This window comes from Meleagris gallopavo, chromosome 4 (genome assembly GCF_905368555.1).
Source record: "Meleagris gallopavo chromosome 4, MGAL_WU_HG_1.1, whole genome shotgun sequence".
NCBI classification, from domain to species: Eukaryota; Metazoa; Chordata; class Aves; order Galliformes; family Phasianidae; genus Meleagris; species Meleagris gallopavo.
The window spans coordinates 49761329-49788542 of record NC_139407.1 but is presented as its reverse complement, the minus strand read 5'-3'; the positions used below and the strand labels follow the sequence as shown (position 1 = coordinate 49788542).

The following is a 27214-nucleotide window of genomic DNA, read 5'->3' as shown; positions in this document are numbered from 1 at the left end:
TACAATCTGTTATAGCATAAATAAATAAAGCCTCATTTCTAGAATTTAGCTTTACTAGCAATTATACACACACAAAAAAAAAAAAAGATACCCCCCCCAAAATAAATTATATGCCACTTCCCCTGAAAGATCACAGCAGACATACAAGCTTTGCTTCAGACAACAAAAAGCAGCCAGCCTCCAGCTTACCCTTTGTGAGGACCAAAGGTACACCCTCTTCAGTACCTGGGTAGCCTTAGATTGAACCTTGTTTCTGGTACTTCCTTCATCCTCAAAGTGCTCTCTGGCAGGAGTCCTTCCCCTCTTTGTAACCTCTCATAAAACACCCCTTGGGCCCTTTCCTTAGGCACTGCTTCGGTATCTGACAGCAGCCACCTTCTGCTGCAAGGTCGTTAAACAGGGATGGGAAAATCATTACCAGATGGGAAACAATGATGGGATCAGAACACAACCTTTCTACAGCTTTCTACATTGACTGTTACTGTGAAGAAGTAGCTGCTGCATCCCAAGTCTTGGCAGGCAAAATGCCTCCAGGAAATATTGTTACTGATACAGTAGGCAGAATAGATCTTTGACTTTCATTCATACGTAAGAGTTGTCTGGAATTTAGATAAATGCTTCTGAGTCTCAATCATGGAGATCTTCCTATTCTTGCGCATTCATCTATCTTTGTCCTGCCACAGCCTCTTTCCTCCTCTATAACTTTCTCTTGCCTGACTTTGTTACATTAGTGCTTCTTCTTGTCTCTTTGGCATCTTTCTTCTTATTGACATCCAAAGAATCATTAGTGTTTTCTGCTCTCAGATGAAGCCCTCTAACTCCAATTTCTCTCTTCAGCCTTCATTCCAAGTATTATTGTCACTAGAACTGTCTGTGACGCCTCTATGAAACAAATCCAAAATACATTTGTGGCTCCCCTTCATGTGAAGAAAACAAAACAAAACAAAACAAAACAAAAAAAAAAAAAAAAAAACCACCAACCTTGGAAAGGAAGGTCATTCACCTCTACTACTCTCTCTAATATTGTTTCAGTGTTTCAGTACCTTCTGGAATACTTCCAGCACACACAACTTTGGTTGTGGAGAGCTACTTAGTGTTACATGTTGTTGAAAGCTGAATTCTGGTATAGAAATAAGTTTTGCAACAATAGTACCCTCTTCACAAGGATAGTAAGAGTAAGGTCAAGTTTGGCAGATCTCCTTGCACTGTTGCAGATTTTTTTTTTCCAAAACTTTCAGGAGTTACTGGATGCAAAAGAATTACAGATGAATTCCAATTCTTATAATCCACACAGCATAATTACCTTAATTAAATGGCTTAAGAATGAGAATCTCAATATCAAAAGGTGCCAGCTTGCTGCCACCTGTAAAGGACAGACACAATGAAAAATATTAGAGGAAGATAATTTTCTTAGGGAGATCCTTTGAATTATGGTGAAGTATATATTTGCAAAAAAAAACTTTTTCTGAAATCTTTCCAGTGTTTAACAGTTACCTCTGTGATCAGGGTGTTGGCAGCCATCCACCTGGCCGGCACAGCTGGGTCTCATTAGACAGATACTACACAGTCCTTCAAAAGCAGTAAGTTGAAACAAAACTGAGCAATACCAGCCCCTTCTCATTAAAGTTACACAGAAACCATCACTTAGTGTAAGCAGCATCCTAAAACTCACACCAAGACCTTATCAAAAGGACAGGATTATTAGCAGGCACAAACTCAAGAAGTGCTGCCACAGTGTACACACTCAAATTTACTTTGCTGAATGATTACTCCCTATATATGTATGCCACCACGGTTTTTTCCAGAATGCCACAGCAGAAAAAGTTTTGCTAGGCGATGGTAGTCAACATGCTGCTCTTTCATTGCCCGCATTATAGCCATTACTCTCATCATCTAAAAGCTTTAGATATCATTGTCCAAGATGTGATGTTATCAAGGGCTGGATGTAGTTACCACTTCCATCTTTCTCTGCTCCCTAATCAGCAGTCATTGTTATTTAATATTGTGCCTGCCAAGAGTCAAAAGCAACCTAAAAGACTTGTTCTAAGCTGTTTTTCATTTCTACATGAAAGTTTATATTCAGCTCAAATTCCAATTATGCTCCAACTCAGAATTTTGTGTTGCAATATGATGCTCTTCTTGTACAGCCAAACCTAGTATGTAGTACAGCCACGGCCATGTGAAGAGCCCTAAACTTAGCAAACACAGCTCAATATCCAAACATCCCAGAAATAGTTTGTGCGGTTCATTGGCTCCAAGCTGGTTCCAGTGATGAGCAGTGTGAGTTTTGTTATGGCTGTAGATGTGGGAGAAAATCATGAGCCCTCTGTCCTTTCATGGTCACTTCTGTAAGTTCTAACAACCACATGTAACCAAGTGTTTGGCTTCTTCTTTCATCACCATCTCATTTTACATAATCACATAAACACCACCATTTAACAATTGCCTTATTGTTACTGCCTGTGCAAAAGGACTAATTAGGCTCTAGGAAACTTCTGCAATGGAAGACAAGTCAGTCTTATCAGATTTTTCAGGACAACCTGTCCTCTGGTACTTGTTTTGCATAGAAATTAAAGGAAACAACATTAAGAGACGTGTCATATGAAACAGTAGTCTGCAGTTCATAGGAAAGGATCCTCTCTTATTCCCCTGATGAGAATGTGGTTATTAGTGGAGGATATTGTTTCACAACACAGAACTCCAGAATAGACAGTTCAGTTAATAAACTAGAACTTGCTCTTGGAAAAATGTTTATTTATTTTGAATACTTGTTTTCCATTGTCCTCTCTGAGGAGACTGGAGTTTGTTTTCTACCCAACGTTTGCCAATCTGATTTGCTCAGCTAAAAAATTGCTGACCATTTTACAAGTATGTGAAGTCTCTCATGATCACTAGGATGTCCATGGAGTAGAGCCACCCTCTGAAGGCAACTAGCCACTGCTACATGATTCATGCTCCTACAGGGAGTTTTGTTTCTGGAATCCTGCCCAGTTACTTCTGACAAGCTGGCTGTGCTGTAAGTGCTGTAATGCAACTAAAAATGAGGAGGTTTTTGCATCATTTTCTATAAATTTTGAAACACTGAGCCCTGTCATTTCTTTTGCCCCCAAGGGAAGTCCATCACAAAATCTACAGATTGCACTACTCTAATGGTAAATTTTCCCTTTTATTTGGGCAAATAGCCAGCATATGAAGCTTTTCTTGTCAAGAGGAACTAATGGTTGCCTCTGTCATTTTTTTCCCTTCAATTATTTAAGCTTTCCCTACACTTAGGTTGGCTTCTCGCTGGCAGCACTGTGGACTGCGTCTATTAATCATTGACTGTCATTGTATTTTAAAAGAAGGAAAGTGAAAAGATTGCCTAAGAATAAAAATAGAAATTTCCTGGTTTTTTCCTGACAAATAAATGATAGCTATATTTTTCCCGGCTTTAGACTGTCTTCAAATATGCCTTCCCATTTTCCAACTAAAAATAATATTCTAGACGCACAAAGCAAATTGGCTGTTCCCAGAAAGTCCATATTTCAGGACCTCCTTTCTGCTGTCCTGTCAAGGTTTGGTAGCCTCTACTAAAGCTTTGGAGTCCTTCCCTGCAACCATCTCTAGAAGAGTATCAGGGAAAATGGACTATGTTCTCAGTGTATTATTGGAGGTTTAGCCTCCTAAATCAATGGGAAGCTATTTCTATCAGTGGTAAAACTAGCCTACTTAATTATTTGCCAGGAAAGCTCTCAGAATTATATATTCTTAAGCCCTCTCTCGTTTCCTTGTCCAAACTGACTCTTTGCACCATAGTCAGGATCCTCCTCTGCAAGCCCTCCCAGTTGGCATTCTCAATGAGGAGATCGTAAGGAAATTCCAGGCCCATATTCTCTTTTCCTGAACACTTGGACTTCCCACAGCTTGTCATCTTCACAGGTCTTCCTCTTCCTTAGCTGTGTGCTCCTCTGGAAACTGCAGGCACAACTGAATACTTCACTGTACTGAAAGACACAATAAACCATAAGGGCATTTCCTTTAAAGAAAGATAAAGCCCATATCAACTCAGAAAACAGAAAAACACTTGAGCTTCTTCCTCAATATAAACTCTCAGTTTTGCTTTTTAGAGATTGAAAAGCCACTACAAGCAGAAAATCATATCAAACTGCTTCTATTCACCGCACACTGTTTTGCACTTACAAAAACTATTGCCACATGCCTGACCCAGTCACTCAAAAAAAAATAAGTTCATAGTATGTCTCACTCTGATGCTATCCTGTGGGGTCCAAGAAAGGAGAATTTCAGATAAAATAACATCCTATAAAGAAACGGCCTTTTGAGTAAGTGTAATGAAAACACTCCTTGAGTTCCAGCGCATCCTGACAGACACAAAAATCAGTTCTACCTGATGGAAGTAAGACAGATGCTAGGACTCAAAGGAGCTGAAGCAATATGGCCAAAATATTTTGAAGTCAATCTAAAGTTGGTTAGGACCTAAGGAATTCGATCTCTCTTGTTTCATGAAAAAATGAAAAATATACAGGTGATGCTTTCTCTGCATATATTCTATGGAAACAGAGTGTATGAATAGAAAATGTTGTAAAAATCTTTCCAGGAAAAAGAATTTGCCATGCATAGGGTTTAATATTGACTTTATGCTCTGCAGTACATTCATATATTTATACAGGTAATAAATTATCTTTATTACCACCAAGTATTATAACGTGCATGTTATCACATACTATTAAATATTATTACATACTTGCTATAACACTTACATGAGCATAATATCATAAATTACCTGAGAAATGTCTGTCACTCATGGCTTTAAATATATTTGCTACACTGCACTGGAATGTTTACAATTTAAATAATCAGCAATTGTGCATAAGAATCCTTTTTCTTTTCTGGCTGCTGAAAAAAACTTGAACTTTGAGGTATTTGTGTCGGTCTACAGCTGAGGGATATTTTCTGCTCCCTGTTTCCCAGAAATTATAAGCAGAAAAATCCTGTCATTTTTGCTACATTATTCAGTAGCAAGTGGCCCAAAATTAGGCCCGCAGAGTAATGGTGTTGATGCAGAGGATTTGATACGAACAGCACAGATTTGGGGTTTTTATATTTTAATTCAGGATATCTCCAGTCTAGCTCCATGGTGCAAATGCCATGCTCGCCATTCACCTTAACATCACCTGAAAGGAATCCAGTTCCTGCACTCCCAGACTCCACAGAACACCAAAAGCAGGAACAACTGGGAGAGACATATCAGAAGTGCAGTTCAACCAAAACTGAAGCACTAACACAGGTACACCCACTGTAGGTTAGGGATGCCTGCTGCCATTTCTGGCTTGTAAGAATTAATCCACAAATGAAAAGACAACTCTGTCCCAAAGTATCCACTGATTTGTTAACCATCACATGGCTGTTTTTCACAAAGGAAAGCAAGGCAGGTGGGACGAAAAGATATCAGTGTAAGTATCTATTGAGTCATTAATTCAATTACAGCACAAGTATGACAGCAAAATAACTCACACTTAAGAAAACTAGAGCTGATTAAACCTAATCCTGTTTATCCGGAACAATCATAAAATTAAATCTCCATTACTAAGAGAAAAGAATGTCCCCATTGATCATTTCAATCCTTACCAGAAACACAGCAAGACACTGAAATGTGATAGCTGTGAGCTGCAACCTCTTTCCGTATTGTTGCAAAACGCTATAAAAGATCTCAAGCAAAGAGTACAGAATTAAATGGCATCATGCCTTTGACTGTAATACCTACCTGAGACTATAACTTAACATTGTGAGATTTCACCATTATCAAGCAGTTGTGACACCATGGTAGTCTGAAAGTACAGCCAGTTATGTGATCAGCAGAGTATCTTGGCCAGTCAACTTCCATTTACTGCAGAGCTCAGCTGCATGTTTCCTCTGAATAGCAGCAAATGTTCTGTGACATCCTTAATACAAAGGCTGAAAGTTTAATTCATTTCTAAATGCAGAAAACCCCTTTGGGAAACTTTGGGCTTCCCACAATATCACCAAACCTTCCCCAGGTTACTTACCAAGCAGCTCCCCAAAGCCTGAAACCTCAGCACCTAGGCTGGGCCCACAGTGTTTTGCACAGGAAGCACATGTCTTCAGAGGGAAAGATCAGAGCCAAAAAGATGGTTTATATCTGAAAACAAGAAGTACAAAAAGGAACACTGTTAACACAAATGCTCTGCCCTGGGAAGCAGTGCCATGAAAAATTCAGTGCTCACGTTAGAGACACAGTTCCTCAGGGAGCCACAAGGTAAACTGCCCCTGGGGGGAGATGGGGAGGATAGTAATTTGCAGTGCCAATCTGCTCTCGTGGATTCAATAACACAGGGTGAATTGAGCACCTTACATGGATTGAAATGCTGTTTTCCTGGTGAAAATCTAAACATGGTCTGATGCAGCTGTGTTATAAGAGTATTAAAACCAATCATCTCAAAAGTAGCAGATTTAAATCCATTGTCCTGGTCAAACTGATTTGGCTATTCCAAGTTATTTAGTTTAACTCTTCCTTCTTTAAGATCCCAGCTACTGAGATCTGTAAGGACCAACAAAAGGACCCGGAGGTGACACAGTTCCACCCAGACTGAGGCTCAAGCCTACCTTATCCTCCTGGTCTCTTTTGCTTCCATCCTCCCTATGAGGTGAGGAGGTACTACAGCCCGGATCTCAGCTTCCTTACAGCTCACAGAAAGGAGATAACGGATGTAAACTTACTGCTAACACCACTCAATCCTCAGCACCATCCTTGACATCCTGGCTTCTAAACATCCCCAGGCAGAATTATTTTCCTAGGAATGCAACTCTCAGAAACCATACAGCTGAGTGACCTAAATTAGCAATTATGGTTTAAAGGATTAAGTAGCAGCTAAAGAAGGATCATCATCACCTGGAGTTAGAGCCTTAAATTTCTCTGCCTAGTCTTTGCACAGGAAAACTCAGCTAGGACTACAAATTAATTCTAAGCCTCCAGACCCCCTCACTCATCAGTCCATTCATCAGACCATTCTCTCAGTGAGTTTAAGAGAATACATAATGTGTATTTGGGCTAAAGAAACCCAGAAAGGAAATCCATTTTACTTTTTACTTCATTATTATATGCCACATTTTTTCAACAAACTCTAGTAACAAACTGCAGCCTGAATACTCTGCACAAAACTGCAAAGACATAAAAACTACAGCAGGCATAAGAATTTGTGGGGTGAATATATTCACTGACTGCTTGCAGCACCCAAAACAGTGGGTAGCCAACAAAAGAACCAACCATCCTAACCCACTTGACCCACAGGGAAATGTCTTTCTAGTGGAAATTTAGTGATTTGTTTAACTGCATCTGTGCCAGCTAGACACAACCTAGCAGGAAGCTGATGGCTTCATCTCAGCTCCAGCTGTGCTCTGTCTCTCGTTGAAATCGATGGGATTGCTCATGTTCTCAGAGGAAGGCACTTTTCCCAAGTTTGCTTGATTTTTATGTGCTTTCACACACACACACACAAAAAAAAAGAATTGGGGGTGTAATGAAAGGCTCCAACCTCTTTTCATTCTTTTCTTGAGTTTCTATTGTTTCCATTAGGATTCAGGAATTTGGGGTTCAGCTCCCATGTATGCCCCAAAAGTGCTTGAACATCTCCAGCCTCCTTTCTACCAACAGGAGAGGGCCAAAGAAAAACCAATGCAGTAAGTTTGCATGCTCTAGGTGAAAGAACAGCTCTACTGCTGCACAGAAGGGAATTTATTATTGTTAGGTTTTTGCGGGTAGTTGGACACCTTAAAGCAAAGCTTTTATTTAGACAATCACCTTTATAAAAGATTCAAAGCCATCCAACCTGGCACCAAGACAAACAGAAGAAAACAGTGTCTCCTGTAAGATGAGCTGACAAAAGTCTCCTGCAGGAAACCTAAACAAGGAGTGACTGTACCCACCGGACAGCTCAGGCATGAGAAAATGGTATTGTTAAATTGCACATTCTGCACATTTACCTACTCACAGCAAACACAAAAAACAGGAAGAGGGATTGGTGTGCTTGAGGAAGCTGGTGGTGAGTGTTGGAGCACTTATCTGCTGCATGTTGCTGCTTCACCCAGCCTCAAAAGCAGTGCATAAGAGGAGATGATACACAATCCCACCCCAACAGCAGCCTTTGATACAACCATAGGCATGCGGTTGGGAATTCTGATGCTTTTTTTTGGATCTCTTGGTCTTTACACTGGTGAAAAGGCAGATTATGGTGCCATTCTTTATAATCCAAATATTTCCAGGAATCATAGAATGGTTTGGGTTGAAGGAACCTTAACTTGTTCCAACCCTCTGAGAGTGGGACACCTTACAAGGGGTTTCCCAGAGCCCTTACTGCTTATCTTATAATGAACAATATAGAACTCATGAAGCAAGCTTACTGAGCTTATTAAATGGCTTACGAGATATGATTAACTGCTAAGAATAGGTCTCAACTATTCTTGCTTACGTAGGAGAAAAAATAATCATTTTACAGCAGCAATGACCCAGATGACAGATTTCATTTGAGGATAAAGATTATTTCAAATTAGAATTCCCCCTCAGATGATGATAGTTGTCTCCATAATTCTTCAGAGAATGTTTTTACATTCAGGCTGCCTGAGGGCCTTCATAACACTTCAGAACACAGCACTCACTGTGCCACTGTGGCATGGTAATGGTTGCAAAACATGTCTGCGATGGCATTTGGTAATAGGGTACTGCATGCTCCATCAACTTACAGAAATCAGTATTAGCTACAGTAGACTAGAGACAGAAATCCACTGCCATCATTTCTGTGGCAGAGCAACTAGATTCATACAGAGCAACTCTTTTGCTCTCAGTGCTTGTCTTCAAGATTAAGCTCTTTGTTCTGGACTTGGAGCAGGTGGAGAGCTTCCTTTTCCCCCAGCATATCTGTAGTATCAAGAGCAGGATGAAAAATGATGGCAAATATTAACTAAGGCTAAAAAGTGACAGCTGCTCTTTCAGAACCCCTGCAGGTTTAAAAAAAAAAAAAAAAAAGCTTTGCAAGTTTTTGTGTTGTTTTTTTTTTCTTTCCAGCACTGAGAAGACAAATTAATGTTGCTATTAGAATTACACTCCCCTGGATCTTCATATGTCATATGTCTAAAATCAACTTGCCGTGTCAATAAATCACATTAACAACGGAGTTTAAATGGGTCTATTTTCTACTAGCATAAACAAAAAAGAGTAGTGATTTTATTTTTCATGTGCACAAATAAATATATATATGTATATAATCAGATTGCTATGCCTTATTCATCAACAACCTTGCAGCAGGAATATTTTGACTCTTCTATTTCAAATTTAATTACTACATGTGCAGCAGATGCAGTTCACTTAGAAGAGGAAAGCACTCATGAAAACACTACACAGCATATGGCCACTCTTAACCCACTGCAGACACAAACATGCTCACTCCATTCAGCCTCCCCCTGATTGCTGCTGTACTTAGAAGTCCAGGACTACTTGCCACTACAACCTATGCAAAAGCAATGGCACGGACACTTAGACAGACTCACAGAGAAACATCTCAGACTTCTATTCCTCCTTCTCCTTTACTTTCTGGCTTTTCTTTGTATTTCAGTTCCTCAGTGAGAGTGCACTGTGTGTGTTCTTTGCTACCATCAGCGTTTTCTAGAGCCAGCTGCCATTTGATATATCTCAAACATTCTCACCATGTGGAACTTTACCTTGTCTGCCATCACTACCAAGACATATCTTTTGAAGGCCAAAGCTTAGAAACACTGGGGAGAAGCACAGGGAGTACACACTATTGACTCTCTAGGCTGCTAATTAAATCCTTTAGATTTTTTGTGGTTGGTCATTAATTGTATGCTCTGCATTTGATAGGCACCTGACTTGAAAGTCTGTAGCTTAAAACATACATAAGCAAAACAACTCCCAGCTACCACTGACAGTGATAAAAATTGCTCCTTGTTCTTGGTGTCTAATACCAGTTACTTGGAAAAAAAATGCAGTCCTTGGTATCTCAGAAAGGGCATCCAAGATTAACAGATATTTTTGGTATTAACAAATAAGCTTCAGTAATGAAACTTCCTCTGGCTTGGGTGTTAGGAAAATGAGTTCAGATTTTGGAAGGCTTATGTTCTTACTCTCTTGAGAAAATATATGGGAAAAACTCAGGAGAAAAAGACTGCACCTACCTGCAGAGGCTGAACGGTGAGTGAGTAGCAAGTAAGTATTGAACACACACTGACAGCTGAACACTGCTCATTAAGTGAACACCTCTATTCAGCACTGTTGAATCACAGTGGTAAAACAGAGTACCTGGTCAGTTAACTAAAGGCTGCTGTAAATTACATGTGCACAAGGTAAAACTTAAAGCAATACAGACAGAGTTGAATGTTAACTGTGTAATCTTGATACTGAATATTCCTGGTGTGGATTCAGCAGTATGTTATGTTCTTATACGTCTTCTGAGTGTGAGTGTGTGTGCATGTGTATGTATGTATTCCTGGGGTGCGTACATCCATCTATGAGAATTCTGCATGAGAAAAGAGGTTCCTTTTAAGTTTCCAGTAGAAAGTAAGACAAAAATAATTTCCATGCCTTCATCATTATTTCAGCTGCAAAGAATCTTTCAATCAAGTGACATAAGAGATAAAAATAAAGATGTGGTATAGCCACTTGCAACATTTTAAGAGAAAAGACTGTGTTTGCATTTTTAGGCCGCAAAGAGAATTTGTACCAAAACTCAAGAAGCAGAAAGCATGTTCAAAAAGCAGAAAACCTCTCTCTCACCTAGACCATCATCAATGCAAGGGTGAAGGCAGGCTCCTGGTGGCACAATGCTTTTAGGATGAAGTGGGAGTCCTTGTGCCAAAGCCAGCTGGCAAGTAAGGCTGGGACATGGAGGTGAGAACAAACTACTTTCATGCTTGCACAGGCACAAAAACAACTTTTTTTCACTTCTTTCATATTTTCTTCCCCTTTTCCTTGAAATACAAATTACTCTGTACAAGCATATAATTGTACCACTTGGCAGCTCCTGAAAACTGGGACTGTTCTTATGCCTCTGTATTTGGAAATTGTTATTCGGGGTTACAGTCTCCTCATCAGCACTTATGGAAGCAAAAGAGCACAGACAGATCCACTAGTAGTATAGCAATGGCATCCAAAGGAATATACAGGAAAATCTGCTGTGGGAAAAATAAAGGAAGTCTCTTAGTTGTGGGACACAACAGTTTCATTTAAAGCCAGTGAAGGAAGAGCATTATGCACTACAGTGAACAAAAGCCCATGTCTGATTCCCAAGACAAAAGAATTTCAGATATTACTGAAGTTCCTGAGCATTTCCATTGGCAAGTCCCACTTCTGGTGCAAATCCCATCTCCATAACTGACTTTCCACTGGTCTCCACTCTGTCCTTTTCCTATGCCAGTCTCTGGTCTCCTCCTAATTTCTTTTTAATAGTTACTGTCATGCAGGAAACTTAAATCCACCATCCATTATAATATTTCCAAAAATGACTGCTTCTATCCAAGCTAAAGTCTGTTTTAAGAAAGAGTGGAAGGAAACACTCACCCTGAATCCTGCAAGTTTTGAGATTGTATAACCATTCAGTTGAGTCAGTGGCAAAACTCCCACTGCCTTCAACAGAAACCAGAGCTTGTGCCCAGTTTTACCTGTTGGCAAAGCTGTTGGCAAAGCCAGACACAGCAACCTATAAACTAGTGGGGAAGAAGTGCAGCCAAAAGTCATAGAGGTATCAGAGCACAAGCAGCAATAAGAAAAAATGGAAGGAAATGAATATTTTTCAATACTGTAAACTGGGTAGAATAGGGAAGTCCAAATTAAGTTAACTAAACCTTGAAATGGCTGTAAAAGGTCCTCATAGAAACCCAGCACTGTGTAAGATTTGCTAGGACATATCTTATTTCTTGCAATCAGTTTCTTGATGTAAATATAAACCCAGTAAGCCTAGGCAGCCTGTCATTCCTAATTTGCAAGGATAATAATAACTGGGTTTTTTTAGTGAAGCATGAATTCCATGAGCTCTCTCTCTCATCTCAGCACATCTGCCCCTGCTCTCCTGCCAATCCACCCCCCCCCCGTCTCTTTCCCCCCCTTCTATCCCCCCCCCCGCAATGATGCAGTACATCATTGTCAAGGAAAAGGAACAGAGAAGAACACAGTGAGTTCCTTCTCACAGTTCCAATAGCAGCAAGCTGAAGAAGCATAGACAGGAACAGCTGTGATGTTCAACCAGCAGGACAGTAGCCATGGCTCCTACAGTGAGGAGCTTGCTTGGACCCAACACCAGCAGTGTGGAGAACATTAAACAGGTGCAGAACCACCGGGGCTCTTTCTTGCTTAAAATGTGAGTTTATTGCCTCCTTTTGTCTGTTGCTATGGGCAGCTGCCTGCTTCACCTGCTCCTAGAAGTGGGCCAGCCTACCAAGGATCTGCAGACATTGCTTGGCTGTAGGTAAGAGGTAGCTGCACACTGAAGTCTTTTGTTTCTGCAAGTAGGAAAGATGCTGGCCAGCTTGCTGACTCAATCTGAACCTTCAGCCCTCCAAGGGCTGAAAATAAGTGGTGTTCTCGGGAGAGGACAGCAGGGACAAGCTGGCTCTGGCAAAAGCAGGCTGTGATACCCAAGGAGAACCAATGAGAGTTTTAGGTTCTTAGGACCTATTTCAGTGGACCTAAGATAACATGGACACTTGGAAGATAGCATAAACCCTCAGATATTGTGGCCCTATTACACACACAGTATGGGGCCTTCCAAAGTGCTTGCTGCTTCACTTCAGAACTGCTGAGCTCCACTAATTCCCATGAAACTATATCACTGTTGAGCACTGTTCAACACCTCACAGTCTGTACTGAGGCACATATGCACAAAAACATAAATTTAGATTGCAGATAGAACAACCTTGCAGAACCAAACTGTGGAGACACGCAGCACTGCCTATAGTCTATCGCCCCGGTTGCCTCCCACCTCTGTTGACTACTGGGGCTGACCATGGGATTCGTTTCCATATGAAACTGATCTCAGAACAGCACGCTGCCTCAGACAGCCCATTCTAAACAGCAAGTCTTTATTCATTTGGGGGTTGAATATTAGGAAAACCTTCTCTGAAAGAGTGGTGAGGCATTGGAACAGGCTGCCCAGTGAGATGGTGGAGTCACCATCCATAGATGTGGCACTGACGGACATGGGTTGGTGGGCATGGTGGGGATGGGCTGATGGTTGGATTTGGTGATCTTAGAGGTCATTTCCAACCTTAGTGATTTTATGACAGATGTGGGGTCAAGCCTAACAACTCTGCACATTTGTATTGATCTCCATGAGCTGGGACCAAGCTGTATTTGCACCCCTGTTGTCACACTGATGGCAGTGGGACATCTCAAGAAGAAAGGTTTGGTGGGAATTACTGGAGGATCAGGCCATCAACAAACCATAGCTTGATTATTCTCAGGTGTTTCACCAAGGGGGGCATTCTGTAGCTTTGTTTAAATGTATCTGAACTTGGAGTAAATGAGGCCAGAATGGTAACCAGGAAACTATGATGTAACATAGTAGAGATTTTCTGGCTATTTTGTGACCTACATTTTTTCAGGACCAAACCTCTACTCTACTCTATACAAAGGCACCTTCAGGATTACACGTCTGTTCTACTGCATTCAGCACAGCACTTCATTCTCCGTTAGCCCTATTGATGGCAGAGGCACCTGTCCTGTAAGGTCACTGCAGGGGTTTGGGGATCACACCTCCAGGCAGTGCTTTGCGATCACAATGTGAACCCATGCTTGGGCAACATAGAATCATAGAATCCTTAGAGGCTGGGAAGGAACCTCTGAAGGCCATCTAGTCTAACTCCCCTGCAATGAAGAGAGACGCCACAGCTAGATCAAGCTGCCCAGGGCCTGATCCAGCCTTGCCTTCAAAGTCTCCAGAGACGGGGCATAAACCACATCTCTAAGTAACCTGTTCCAGCACCTCACACCCTCACTGTAAAAGATTTTCTTCCGTATATCTAACCTAAATCTACCCTCTTTGAGCTTGAAACACAGCCACTCTGGGACTCTAACACAAACACTTATGCCAAAATCTGGCTTGTACAGAGGAATATTTTGCTGAGAGACAAAATTTACAGAATCCGTTATTCAATATGAAATTTAGTAAGGTATTTTTGATGATGTTTGCTCCTATAGCAAACACAGCAGCACCCTCTTTGTGATTTGTATGTGATTGTACATGACATTTCTTGATGTTCTTTCTATTGAATTAAATAAATGAAATGTTTATTATTTAAGTAAAGCCACCAACTAATCTCCCTGCTGAGTTAGCCCTGCACTGATGTACTGACCACATCCCAGGGAAAGTGATACATCCATTTCTCAGCAGCCATTCAGTGTCCTCTCTGCCTCAACCCCGTAGCATCCATCCCCAGCACTGTACACAGCCAGGTGCCAGGCTCAGGGTGCTGACCCCAGTGCAGGCAGCCCGCAGCCACTGAGATTGTTGCTTTGGGGCACCACTGGCCTCAGCCTCCACAGCACAGCCTCGGCTGCTGCAGCTGAGTCATGCATGAAGGGACTGCCAGCTGCAGCCCAGAGCGGCAACACAGATCAGCGCAGGTGCTGAGCTGCACGGTGAGGCTGTGGGCTGCAGGGCCCTGTGCAGCACGGAGGTCCTGCTGCTGGAGCTGTGCACCATCGTGGAGGATGGCAGCAAGAAGTGATGGTCCCAATCTCACTTCATCTGAGAGCATTCAGGTAAGAGCCCATGCTGCTGGCAGTGCTGCCAAAGACAGGACTCCAGAAGAATTCATAAGATGAAAACTCAAGTTTTCAACTTGTTAGAGAAATCCCCTGCCAGTGGCACAGGGCGTATCTAAGCACATCAACACAACACTGCAAGGTGCCTGTAACACCTACAGTTGTGCAGGCAATGGCACGCAGAGTCTCATCTTCCAGGAACATGCATCTCATGATTGTCCAGTTTGTTAACCTGGCCTGACTCATATGGAGCATCAGGCAACCCACAGAGAGGAGAAACATGCATGCTTACCAGGGAAGGCTCCTTATCAAGCACTACTAAATCTCTCAGGAATGCCACTTTGACAGAGAGGGGGATTTTCCAGCGCTGGGCACAGAGATGGTTCCTGTGATACTCTGCCTAATCTCAGTGCTGCTGGTTGCAGTACACACTGACACTTCTCTCCTTTGCACAGAGGCCCCCTCCCTGCCAAGCTAAACTCAGAGAGCTTACAGGAACATAGTCTGCTACATTTAGTTAAAGGCGCCCCAAAATTTACAGTGCTGACCTACTAGAAAAACGGCAAGCAAACAGCAGCCAAAAAATTCCCCTCGTACTCGCATGCAAACGCGCACGGAACCCACAAACGAACTGCCCTGCGTGCTTTTAAGCAGTCAGGGCCGAGGGGAGCCAGACCGGCAGCGGAGATGTCCGTGCGGCACTGAAGGACGGGGAGGGAAAGCTCCACTCCCAACCCAACGCTCGGTCGGGCACACCGTACGCTGCTCAACATGCATTACGCCCAGCCCCTCCCCTCGCCGCCCGCCCCTCCCGGGGCGGTTTCAGAGCCCCGCGGCCGCCCCCGCCCAGCCCAGCCCAGCCCAGCCCTGGGTGGCTCCGGGGGAGCTGCCGCAACCCGCGGGACGCCTGGACCGAAGCTGCGCGGGGACCGCCCGCCGCCGCTCCGCGCCGCCCTCTTTCCTGCCTCGGGCCAGGGCTCCGCATTGATGCCGCCAAATAAATAACTGATTAAAGCACGGGAAAGAAAGAAACAAGCCGCGCGGGCGTCTCTCTTTTGTACCTGAGCAGCCGGGGCTTCCGTGCGGGCGACTACAGAAGATACAAACAGCGCTCTGAACTCTTCCGTGCCGGAAGGATGCGCCGGCTCTCCTATAAGAACCCGACGCCGGGGTCGTGAAGCGCTCGGCGGAGAGGAGCCGGCAGTCCGCCCGCAGACGTCCTCGCTTTGAGCACCGAGGAGACCCGAGGGGCCGCGTCCCATCGCCGCCGCAAACTTTCTTCCCCCGCGCTCCGGCCCCGGCGGCGCTCGGAGGGGCCGCATGGGCGCTGCCGGAGAGCCGCAGCTCCGCGGCGCGGCCCGGGGGCTGCCCTGAGCCGGGGCCCGGCGGGCGGCGGCGCCATGTGGGCGGCCGGGGCGGGCGGCAGGGCGGCGTGCCCGCGGGACGCGGCGCTGCGCAGGGCGACCTTCGCCGGCAACCTGGCGGCACTGCCCGCCCACCTGGTGCCCGGCGGCCGGAGCGTCCGCGTCTTCATCAGCGCCAACCCCGAAGGTAACGGCCGGGCCCCGCCGCGGCTCCCCCTGCCGCCCGGGGCCGCCTCCTCGCGGCTCCCCGGGGCCGGCTTCGGGCGGGGGGCGGCGGGTGGTGGCCTCCCGCTGCCGGGGAGGGCGGGACGGTGCTCGGGGCTCCGAGCCTCGGCGGATCGCGTGGTCCCGAAGTCCGCGGCTGAAAGCGAGCGCCGCGGTGGTGTGCGCCCGGCGGGCCGTGCTCGTGAGGTCAACTATGCGGTTTTAGTGTAATGCCGTCGCGCTCGCACGCTCCGTATCAGAATGAGTTAGCCGTCCCGCTGCTTCGAAGCCCTTGTTAAAATTTCCCTTTCGTGCGAGGGATTTGCGTGTGTCGGGAGTGCCGTTCCCACTCGCAAGACAGAAGTTTTGAAGCGTATTCTCACTCGATGCAAGTTAGTAATAACTGAAGAATGTTCACACCTTCGACGTTTCCCACCTGTGCAAACGAACCCACAGCACACACGGCTCTGTCACCCCACCGCCTCCCAAACCCAACAGCGCTGTCTCTATGCAGGCACCCCAGAGCTGCAAGCCGTGCCGGCGAAGGCAGAACCGTTCGGGTTCCGAAGTGCGATTGCCATGGCACCAACAGCTGTGTGATGCAGGCGGCGGTGCCCACAGGCCGATAGCGGGCACGGTGCTGCCGGGATTACCCCGTGCCCAGCTCCCGCGACCCCATTCCTTACAAATGGCACCGGGATGCTGGTTGGTGCAAGCTAAGCAAAGATACAGTTAGTGATAACCAGAAAGATGCTTAGTTGGCTCTGAAAGAAAACTAGCATGAATCTGTAGATTTGTTACTCATCGGGAATGGCTTTCTGCCAGCATTGTCTCCGCTGTGGGAGCACCGATGCCTCCGTGTTTGACGTGAGTGGCATTTACCAGTAGGGCAGCTTGCTGTGCTGGCTATGTGGTTGTTCAGCTAAAAAAAGCCACTAAACTCATGCTGAAAGTGAGAGACGTAAGCCATACATCTGCAGGATTTTACCCTTGCATTGTTATTCCAAAATTTCATCCTTCCCAAAACTATAAGAGGAAGGATACAACTCGGTTGCCTTAGAATTGTGCTAGCTTCCTTGTAGGACGGCATGGCCACAGTGATCGACATTTCTCACTTGCAAAATGTTATCTGCATCTTTGCTCCTGCTTTCAGAAATGACAAGAATTTCAGTAGTTACTGCTTTTGGTGAACAAGTGAGCCGGTCAGTGAGCATTCAGAGGCTCCCACTCACCAGGAGCAGCCGTGGCTCTCAATGGTAGCACTGACAGTGCATTGCTCACTGCATGTCACCTTACAAAAAGGTTATTGATAAACAAGAAAATGTATTTAATGGAGTTAGATATCATCTACTAAAGTCCTTAGAAGTGCTATTTGAAAAAAAATAAAAAAAGAAAAAAGAAAAAAAAAAGTCTCAAAGAGTTCAAAATGCAAATATTCTGGGGAAAATAAAAAAGGTGAAACCCTTCCTACTGAACAAAGCATTCAGCATGTTTCAGCCCTGGCTGCAGTGCTGTCCTGCAGCCCCCCAAACTGCTCCACTGCTCTGGCCATTGCTCAGCAAGGACCTGGGGAGCGGTGCTGCTGCAGCTCTCAAGGAAACCCCTCGTTGCAACCTCGTAGGCACAGACTTAACATAGTCCTCTTGAATTGCAGCAATTTGATGATATGTGGAAAGCGGGGAAAATCAGGGCTTGATATGTCTTTTTTTTTTTTTTTAAGGGCATACTGTATTAGGACTTAAATTTATGTGTATTACATAGATAGGAAAAATGGTTATTTGTAAAATTTCCTGAACAAAAATCCCTAAAAAGAACACTTAAGCAGCAACAGTGAGCATGAGTAACAGGAACAGAACTGTGTTGTTTTACAGTCGCTTGCTTTCTGGATTTAATTTTGTAGCTAAGTGAAACTGCTTTTTCCTCTAGCAGTATTTTCATCTATCAGTTAACATCATCAGGTTGGTGTTAATTAATCACTGAAGATGATGAAATCTTTCGAAACATTAAAGCTCCTTTATTATTTGAACATAAATATGTCTTGTTTGTTGTTGCAGTAGATCCAAGCAACCAGGCATATTTTAAATTATATCCATATTTTGGTTAAGAGAGGTTGCAGATTTTTCCTTCAACCATTCATCATTCGTCTCAGGGAATTTTGCTTGCTTCCGTGTGATAAGGGAGGCCTGATTCTAAGAACTGCTTCTGCTCTTTCCTGTAGGAATCTGTGGACTGCAATAGCAATCAGCTAACGTCAGTTTGTGACTCAGTAGTGCCTGTATAGATCCCTGCCAATAACACAAAGCTCATTTACAAGCATACAACAGGTACAAAATTCCATACAGCCCCACTATACTGAGCAGTGACATCAACATTGCATGGATTTGGATCATTCCAGTAATTACTTTTAAGCAGAAAATTATTTGAATTGCAAAGTTTGCTATTTCATTCAGCAAATTATGTGGTGATACAATGTGATAAAAGTCCTGGCTGAAAATAATTGCTTAACTGGAGTTAGGGATTTGGAAAATGATTGAGAAGGTGCTTTTCGTGTCATGCAGCAGGGACAAATGAAGGCATTGAAGAGGGATGTGTGCAAAGCCAGCTCCTACACACAGGCTGTTCGGCTGTTCCACTGAAGACTGACTGATCATACTTCACATAGCATCTGAGTGTGTCCTGACAGAGGGTGTGAGCCACTCTGACCTGAAGGAATTAGGCTGAACCAGCATCCAGCACTTCACAGGGCAGGGATGCTTGCTTCTCCAGCCATCATCTCAGCCGACTCTTGTCTGTGCAGCACCTCTGACTACTTCCTAAGTTCCAGCACAGTATTTTTGTTTCTGATTTTTCAAAACATTTCTGCTATATCAACAGAAGCAACTGTGCTGAAATCATGAAAAAACTTGGTTTTAAAAGCCCTTTTTAGTACAGAAAGGACGTGCACTTCATAGCTGTATACTTCCAATGGCCATTTAAAAATTCAAAAATTAAAATTAATTATAAAGTTGGAAGGATAATAGTAAATTGCTTCAGCTCTTTTGGATTCTGAAAGTATCCCAGGATCCAAGAAATCACGCACTTTGAATTTTTGCCTACTTACTTGTGTAAAGGCTTTGGTAATTCAAATGCCTACTGATCTTTGTTGCTTTCTCTCAAAAACAGATTCCCCATTAACAAGTAATAATTAACTGTATATTTTTTGTTTTGGATGGTCATTTGTTATAATCTTTCACAAGGCCATTGAAATTCAACTACTTATTAAAAAGCTAATACTAGTTTTTGCACGATTAATAATCTTAACTATCAAATCCTTTGTATACATGTAGGAATTTAAAATTAAGATCATATTCTAATAAAAGGTAGACTTAGAGGATCCTCCTTAGTGATATTTCCTCATGTTACACTGTTGAGTGAGCTTGAGTTTTCTTGAGTTATTACATAGTGGTTCAACTTAGCTTATTTTCCATTGACATACTTAGTCCAGAATATTGTATTAATATGAAAAACACTCCATTGGAAAAGACACGAATGTTTTGTGTCCACTTTACGTACTTTCTTGTGACACACAAGGCAAAATTCTCACCCACAGCTAATTTGATTAGACAAGGATTATTTCTGTAATTAAGGATTGCAGAAATGAGTCTTAGGAATTTTTATTTATATTATTTTTTGAACCTATTGTTACAGGCTGCTTTGCAGGAATTCCATGTATTTTTGTGTGTTGATGTATATATGAAAGAAAATCTAAAATGTTTGCATTGTATTCACTGCTACTGAACATGAGGTTGCTTAACTCATAACAGATTAAGAACTGTGATTGCTTTAGTTGCAGTCTAATTGCCCTATGTGATAAGAAAAAGGTATAACTTTGATTCTTTGCATATTCCAAGTATATGATACTATTTTTACCTCAAGTCTTGTTTTGCTTAAGAAAAATACAACTCAGTCAATGTTAATGTTAACACTCAAAAGTCAGAATAATACTTCACTAATGATGGTCCATTTTGTCCAACCCAAAAATATCATATGGCGTCCCTCCTCGGATTTCTTGCACGAAGGTCTTTTTATAATGACAATTTTATATAATCTGGGTGGAATTTAAGCCTGAGCTAAAGAAAAACACAGATGTTCAAGTGTATAAAATTGCAAGGGAGGTGTTGCGGAGATGTGGAGACAAATAAGTCCAGGACTTTTTTCATGCTAAGTGTTAGTTCTGGTTACCTAACTTTGTACCTATTTATGGATTTACGTGACACACATCACTGTGGTGTTTGAGAGCTACAAACCAAGCTATACTTGAGAAAAAAAGCCTTCAAAAGTTAGAGACAAAATTGAGTAACTCAGCATGGTTCAAGCATCTGGTCTTGCTGGGGGCCTTGATTTGGTGTTTTACTTCAAGAGGCCCAAAGGTCAGAGATGCCTACAGTCCATTAAGCTTGGAACACAGCTTGCTATTTTCAGTGTTTCAGCCTCTATGCCAACTTTTCTTTCTTCCTGTGCCACAGAACCACCTTTGTTGTAAGCATAGTTGAACAGAAAGTGAGATCTGACTCCCTGTGGTTGTAGAACTGTAACTTTTTTTTTCTTTTTTTTTTTTCTTTTCCTTTTTTTTTTTTTTTTTTTTTTTTTTTTTTGTGGCCAAGGCAGGTAGATCTGAATCAGAAGTAGACAATTTTAACTGAGCAGATCCTCAAACAGCCGTTTGGGGCTAGGATGGAGAATGAGTTGGATTCAAGTTTCTGCTAGTTAGTTAAACTTGATAAACTGTATGAAAAGAACTGTTTTTCACATCCCCCTGTTTTTTTTGTGAATTATTGGCTTATGTAGCTCGAGGAGTGGGCTGAGGATTTGCTCCAAATATACCAAATGTGCAAGGCAAAACACTGAGAACTTTTGCTTAATTCATACACAAAAATGTTCATTCACACACTCACCAGGTATGATCTGCATTTGGAGAGCAAAACTGAGATCAAAGGAGTTGTTCTGCATTTTTTCTTTCGTTTGTTTTAGAAAAACAGCAAGCTATTTAGTTTGTTGGTTTTTTTTCATCTTTGGATATAAGTAGAATTATGAGAAACCCAGTCATTTTCTTTCTAAGTAGTATAGATAGTTTTCAAACTTGCTGCTAGAACTTCTTGTGAGAACTGAGTATGTATGTACCAAAGACAACACCCAAAGCTGTAGTTCTAACATCACTGAAGATCGGCCTAGGTTTTGTTAAATGCTATTGTAGAAGCAAGAGCATTACAGGGAGGGTTTAGATTTTATCCAGAAGTAAACTTGTAAAAGAGTTAGGGATGTGGAGGCTACATCACGGTGCCTTCCCCAGTTCTACACTTCCAGTTGAAGATATGACAGGAGGTTTTTCAAATTTATTTGAATTTTTCATTTGCTGAAAGAGTATTTTGTGATAGTATATCCTTTCAGGCTGCAGCAATAATGAGCCAGCAGTGTGCCCTGGTGGCCAAGAAGGCCAATGGGATCTTGGGGTGCATGGAAAGGAGCATGGCCAGCAGGTCAGAGGAGGTGATCCTCCCTCCCTACTCTGCCCTGATCAGGCCTCACCTGGACTAACTGTGTCCAGTTCTGGGCTCCCCAATACAAAAAAGTCAGGGATCTTCTGGAGAGAGTCCAGCAGAGGGCCACAAAGATGGTAAAGGGCTAAGAGCATCTCTCTTACGAGGAAAGGCTGATTAATTTGGGTCTGTTCAGCCTTGAAAAAAGAAGACTCAGATGTGATCTTATTAATGTTTATAAAGATCTTGAGTGTCAAATTGTTAAAGGGACATTAGCCAACCTCTTTTCAGCAGTCTGTGGGGACAGGACAAGGGAAAATGGCCATAAACTGGAACATAGGAAGTTCCACACCAATACACAGAGGAACTTCTTCATGATAAGGATGACAGAGCGCTGGAGCAGGCTGCCCAGGGGGATTGTAGATTCTCTTTCTCTGGAGATATTCAAGACTGGACACCTACCTGTGCAGTTTTCTGTAGGGGGCCTGCTTTGCAAGGAGGTTGGACTCAATGATCTCTAGAGGTCCATTCCAACTCGTACAGTTCTGTGATTTTGTGATTCTGTGATAATATATTAATAATATTTAGCTACCAGTAATTTAAGAGTTTAATATACTGAAGGTGGTAGATACAGTCACAGATAGACATGCGTAAGGAGTACAGAAAAATCTGGTGGCTTTAAATATAGGCGGCATATTTCAGGGCAGCTGCTTTATTTATTTATTATTATACTGCTTTTATTATAAACCCCAAACAAAAGCTCTTACATCCAAAACTTTTAGCCAAAAGAGAGGAGTAAGGCTAACATGTCACTAGCTGGGAGCTTGGCAAGGTAACATGGGGGGACCATGAGCTGGGTTTATGCACGTGCTGCTGTCTGAGCACTGAGATGTACTGTATGGTCTCTTGGGATATCTCATTGCCCCAGACACATCTATCTTTGACCTGCTCTTGAAATTCCTCTATGAGCATCCATCTCCTAAGGCCCATTTCCAGAAGTAAGACACTTCTGTACAGACATGCTTAACCAACTGCAGTCATTCTTTTTGAGATCCAGATCTTGAGAAAAAGTCATCTTTGCAGACTAGATCTATCAAGCAGGAAAGATTAGGACATGGCAGGATTTCCACACTGACTTAATCCAGAGCCATGCTGTTGCTATGTATCAGCCACTGGGACCGATCAAATAGCTGAAGAGATGAGATTTCAAGTTGCCAGGGTCTGGAAAATGGGGTTGTACAACCTGCTTCTAGTGTTTGCTTGGGGTAGCACAGCTGCAGTGTTCAGTATAGTGATATATACCTGTGGTAGGGTTAACAGTCAAAATGTTTCTTAATGGAGTCCATCTCACTGTATGAGCAGTCGGGTACCTTTGTAAGCTCACCTATGCAATGTAAATCTCCAGCTTTGTCCTCCAGCTCTCTGTTACCTTTACTGAACCAGGAATTGAGACACATGGCCATTGCAGAGCCATGTTATTTGTAAAATTATTATATAGAGACTATAATGGGTGACACTTTACAAAACATTAAGATGAAATGAGAACGGATGACTCTTAGTTGTAGCTCCCCACTGTAGTGCTCCCTATTGGACAGGCATTGAAGGCTGGATCCTTTGGTGTGTTTGTGTCATTACAAAGCACCTGCATTTCCTAGAAGCTGCCGCATGCGTTTTATGAAAATACAGACTTGAAATTCAGAGTCGCATGGAAGCACAAATTTAAAAATCAATGGCAAAATAAATGGCTTGCACAAATCCTTCAAAAACTCTTTTTAGTATGGTGGTTTCAATATGTGTTATCTATTAGTAAGTATTGCTTATTCGTCTTGTCCAAGATTGATGCCTGACCATGCAACATAGGCACTTTATAACAGAAGCCCTGACACTGTATGGCTGATCTCTCGGACTGAATTTAATTAAATTAAAATTACTTTTAAGATTGAGAGCCATCAAATAACCATGAGGATTTAATACTTTTAGATGAGAGGGGTTATGCATATTTGTAGAGTTATGCATTTGAGCTACTCTAACATGAACAAGAGGCAAACACAATAAGACCTGACATAGTGAGTTAGCCCAAAGGAGCCCAGTATTCTTCCTGACAGTTTCAGATGTATGACAAAAGAAAATGAGATCACAACAAGGACAAAATGACAAACATTACATCTTTGTGTTCAAGAATCCGTGAGATCCTTTGCTTCCAGGAATTTGTCTAATTGCTTCACTAATCAGTCACTAGTCTTGGTGTTTGCAACAGCCTCTGAAAGATGGAAACTTTTGAATCAGACTATTGCTCACAGAAATGGCTAATCCCACTCATGTCAGTGGGAATTTTGTATGAACATGACTGCATATTCAATATTCAGCCAAAAAGATCTAAAAATATCAAAGTGGAAATATCAGTGGAACAGGCACACCTAAAAGCAAATCTCCCCAGAAGAGTACTTTTTTCCAAAAGCATTGCTGTACATCGTCCATTGTTGTCTATCTTTATATGGAAAGCAAGATAAATTGTGAAGACTGAGTTATTTGAATGTTCTTATTTCCATGGGATTACGAAAACAGCCTAACTAAGAGATAAATGAGGAAATGCCTTATAAGTGCTTTCCTTAGAATGAAGACTTCATCTTTTTATGTTTTCTTATCTACTACAGTTTCAAAAAAAGTCTCAAGAATTCTAGAAAACAGCGGTTAAACATGTTCTTGCTTAATAATCATGATGGCTATATTCCTGTGGAATGGTCTATACTGTTCAGGCTAGACTATTTTATTTTTTCAAGAAAACACCTGTTTTTCTTCTTCATTTTCCACGTTATAATATTTTCAATAGCTCAGACACTGAGATCTGTGAGCAGTAAGTGTTGGCTTTCTTTCACCTTCTCAGATTCCTTTTCAGTTACCAATAAATACTAAGAAAATGATTAAAACACATTTTTATTTGGGAGTGATTTTGATTTATTTAATATAATATATTTTTAATGGATTAGATTAAAGGGATGAACAATGCTGTTGTATTCCTGTTTATGTGACCCCTAATTTGTCTTAAGACATCAGCAAAATCTGTATGATGATTTACTCTGAAATACAAGTCAGATACACTATGGGACTATAAAGAGCTAAGTAATCTATGGTGAACAAAGGAAATGCAGTTGAATTAAATGACATGCCATTTAAACCAGGTATATGATCACAGTACCCTAACAGAGGTCCAAGGGACCTCAGGCAGTTCTTTTGCCAGGCAGCTATTTATTGTTTTGTAAATCAAAGAGAAGGGGCTGGAAGGGACCTCTTGTGGCCTTTGGATCTATGCTGCAGCCTGCAGCAGGCTCAGATATACCTGTGCCATTCCTCAATGAAGATGGTCTGACTTATCGTGACAGCTCCACTCTCTCTGCACTGGTTAAGAAAATACACAGGAAAATGGACTATGCAGAGTACTGCTGCACAGACCTTGCACAGCACTCCTGGTAGTGCTTACAGCAGTGTACAGACACAAAATAGGCTCATTAGTCAATTAAAACTACCAAAGATAAAAAAAATTCTCCAAGCATTTCCTTGCTTAGAGTGAGTTTCATTCATTTTCACTAGTGAATGTCATTATTCATAGATTTCTCAAATCTGGTTTTTACCATGTAAAGAAGCTGGTCTGTGCATCCGAGCAAACTATGAATAATTAACTAAGCTGGATAATTCACTGAATTGGATAATTAACTAAACTAAAATGAAGAAGTAAATTCCCGTAAAGGTTCTTTTACCATGAATGTACGTCCTGCAAGGACAGCATGTTTTGGATGAAGTTTTCCCTCACTAGAGGTGTTCATAAAGTGTCTAGTAGCTCATGTTAGAGCTTTTCCTTTGACTAATTCATTTATCTTGGAAGTAGGAGAGTTATTTACAGGATTTATTTTATTCACCTGGTGATCTGCTCTCATGTAGGATCTTCATTGTATTTGAGATTAGTATCATTTTGTTGGATCTGTCTAATGTCCATCAATGAGTTATATATTTCAAAAGACAATGGAATACACATGTAAAAGACACACAGGTCATCACATATTCTTCTGTTCTTTAGAAAACATAACTAAAACCAATCTCCTTACATGCCAGTTGTTTTAATTATATTTTTTTTGTTTTATTCTTTCTGTGATCAAGCATGTATAATACAATATTATTCCATTGAGCGCTTGCATTGCTGGTGTATTATTCAAGTATTAATACCACAGTTAGTTTCTCATAGTCATTATGCAAATTCAAAATCATTTCAAATAAAAGAGATGAGATCCCCCAACGTGGGCTCAATTGTGTTTAATCGTCTGTATGTTCAAAAGGTAAAGAAAGACTCGTGCACGTTTTTGTCTGTTCTGCAACCAAGAGACAAATGCCTTCACAGACAGTGAGAAAGACTGATAGTGTCTGGCAGTGCTAGAAATGGAAATGAAGCTGAGCCCATCCTTTCAACCACCTTCTATGCTGCTGTTGAGAGTACAGCATCATAAAAGATCGTTATCTTCCTTTAAAGGTCATTGTGGCTCATGGGACAGCATCCATCAAATTTCCCCTGTCAGAATATGCTGTGTTAATAGATTGGTGTGCATCTGAATGTTAACTGCTGGGTTTCTTTCCAAACTTGTTTGTTTGCAATAGTTGTCCTGTGTGTTTCAAAGGACTTTTGGATTACAGTGCCTTCATTTGTCTTTCTACATGCTTCTGTACAGATTGTTACTTAATGGGATTGTTCTCTGTATGGGAAACAACATTTATACTCACATCATTTTGATACAAAGGGGCTTAATAGAAAACCTGAATTTGCATTATATGGTGCACAGAATATGCTGCTGACATTCCTGTTGCAGGACAGTTGCAGTAACAAAGTGGGAGCACAAAATTCCCACAGCAATGCAAGGATTGAATGCATCAGCTTATATGCACTGAGATAAAGCTGCCTGTATGCTTTCTTCACGTCCCCTTGTCTTACTACAAAAAGGAACATAGTGAAAAAGAACTTTGAGTACTTTCACATTCTGCTCCGTAAGAATAATACTTAATATAATTATTTTCAAACTAGAGGCAGAGTGTTGGGAAGGATTGTAAACTTGGCTTGAAAGAACTGGTTGGGAAGGCAGTCTGTTGCTCAGTGACTGAGTAATTAACGTGGTATGCCAGATCTGGATGTTTTGCAACTGTTATTATTTTGTATAGCACTTGTGAAAGGTACTGATCTAGGAGAAACTGAACTTAGTTGTTTTGATTATATGTTTCTCAAGAGTAGCAAGTGATTGGTACACATATTCAATTACTAACTCCTCAGGATTCTTTAACTGCATATTTACTGTTACCTTAATATA

At 42.0% G+C, this 27214-nt stretch overlaps 1 protein-coding gene and 1 long non-coding RNA gene across 6 annotated transcripts in view; one reads left to right on the top strand and one right to left on the bottom strand.

Moving 5' to 3' along the window:
* LOC104910796 (uncharacterized) overlaps positions 1-27214 on the bottom strand; it is a 79864-nt gene that overhangs the window by 7048 nt on the left and 45602 nt on the right. For 2 of the 4 annotated variants that reach the window (XR_014883172.1, XR_014883170.1), the window contains exons 3-6: positions 6045-6157; positions 5762-5939; positions 1304-3983; positions 190-381 (exon numbers count right to left, since the gene is read on the bottom strand). This is a non-coding gene — a long non-coding RNA (uncharacterized LOC104910796). Of the gene's footprint in view, positions 1-189; positions 382-1303; positions 3984-5761; positions 5940-6044; positions 6158-15846; positions 16108-27214 lie in introns of those variants that run through there. The other 2 variants (XR_014883169.1, XR_014883171.1) reach the window with 2 other exon arrangements.
* Positions 16186-27214, top strand: part of NWD2 (NACHT and WD repeat domain containing 2) — a 51082-nt gene continuing 40053 nt past the window's right edge. For both annotated transcript variants that reach the window (XM_085223324.1, XM_085223323.1), the window contains exon 1: positions 16186-16336. In XM_085223324.1, coding sequence (XP_085079450.1) covers positions 16186-16336 — 151 coding nt within the window. The remainder of the gene's footprint in view (positions 16337-27214) is intronic.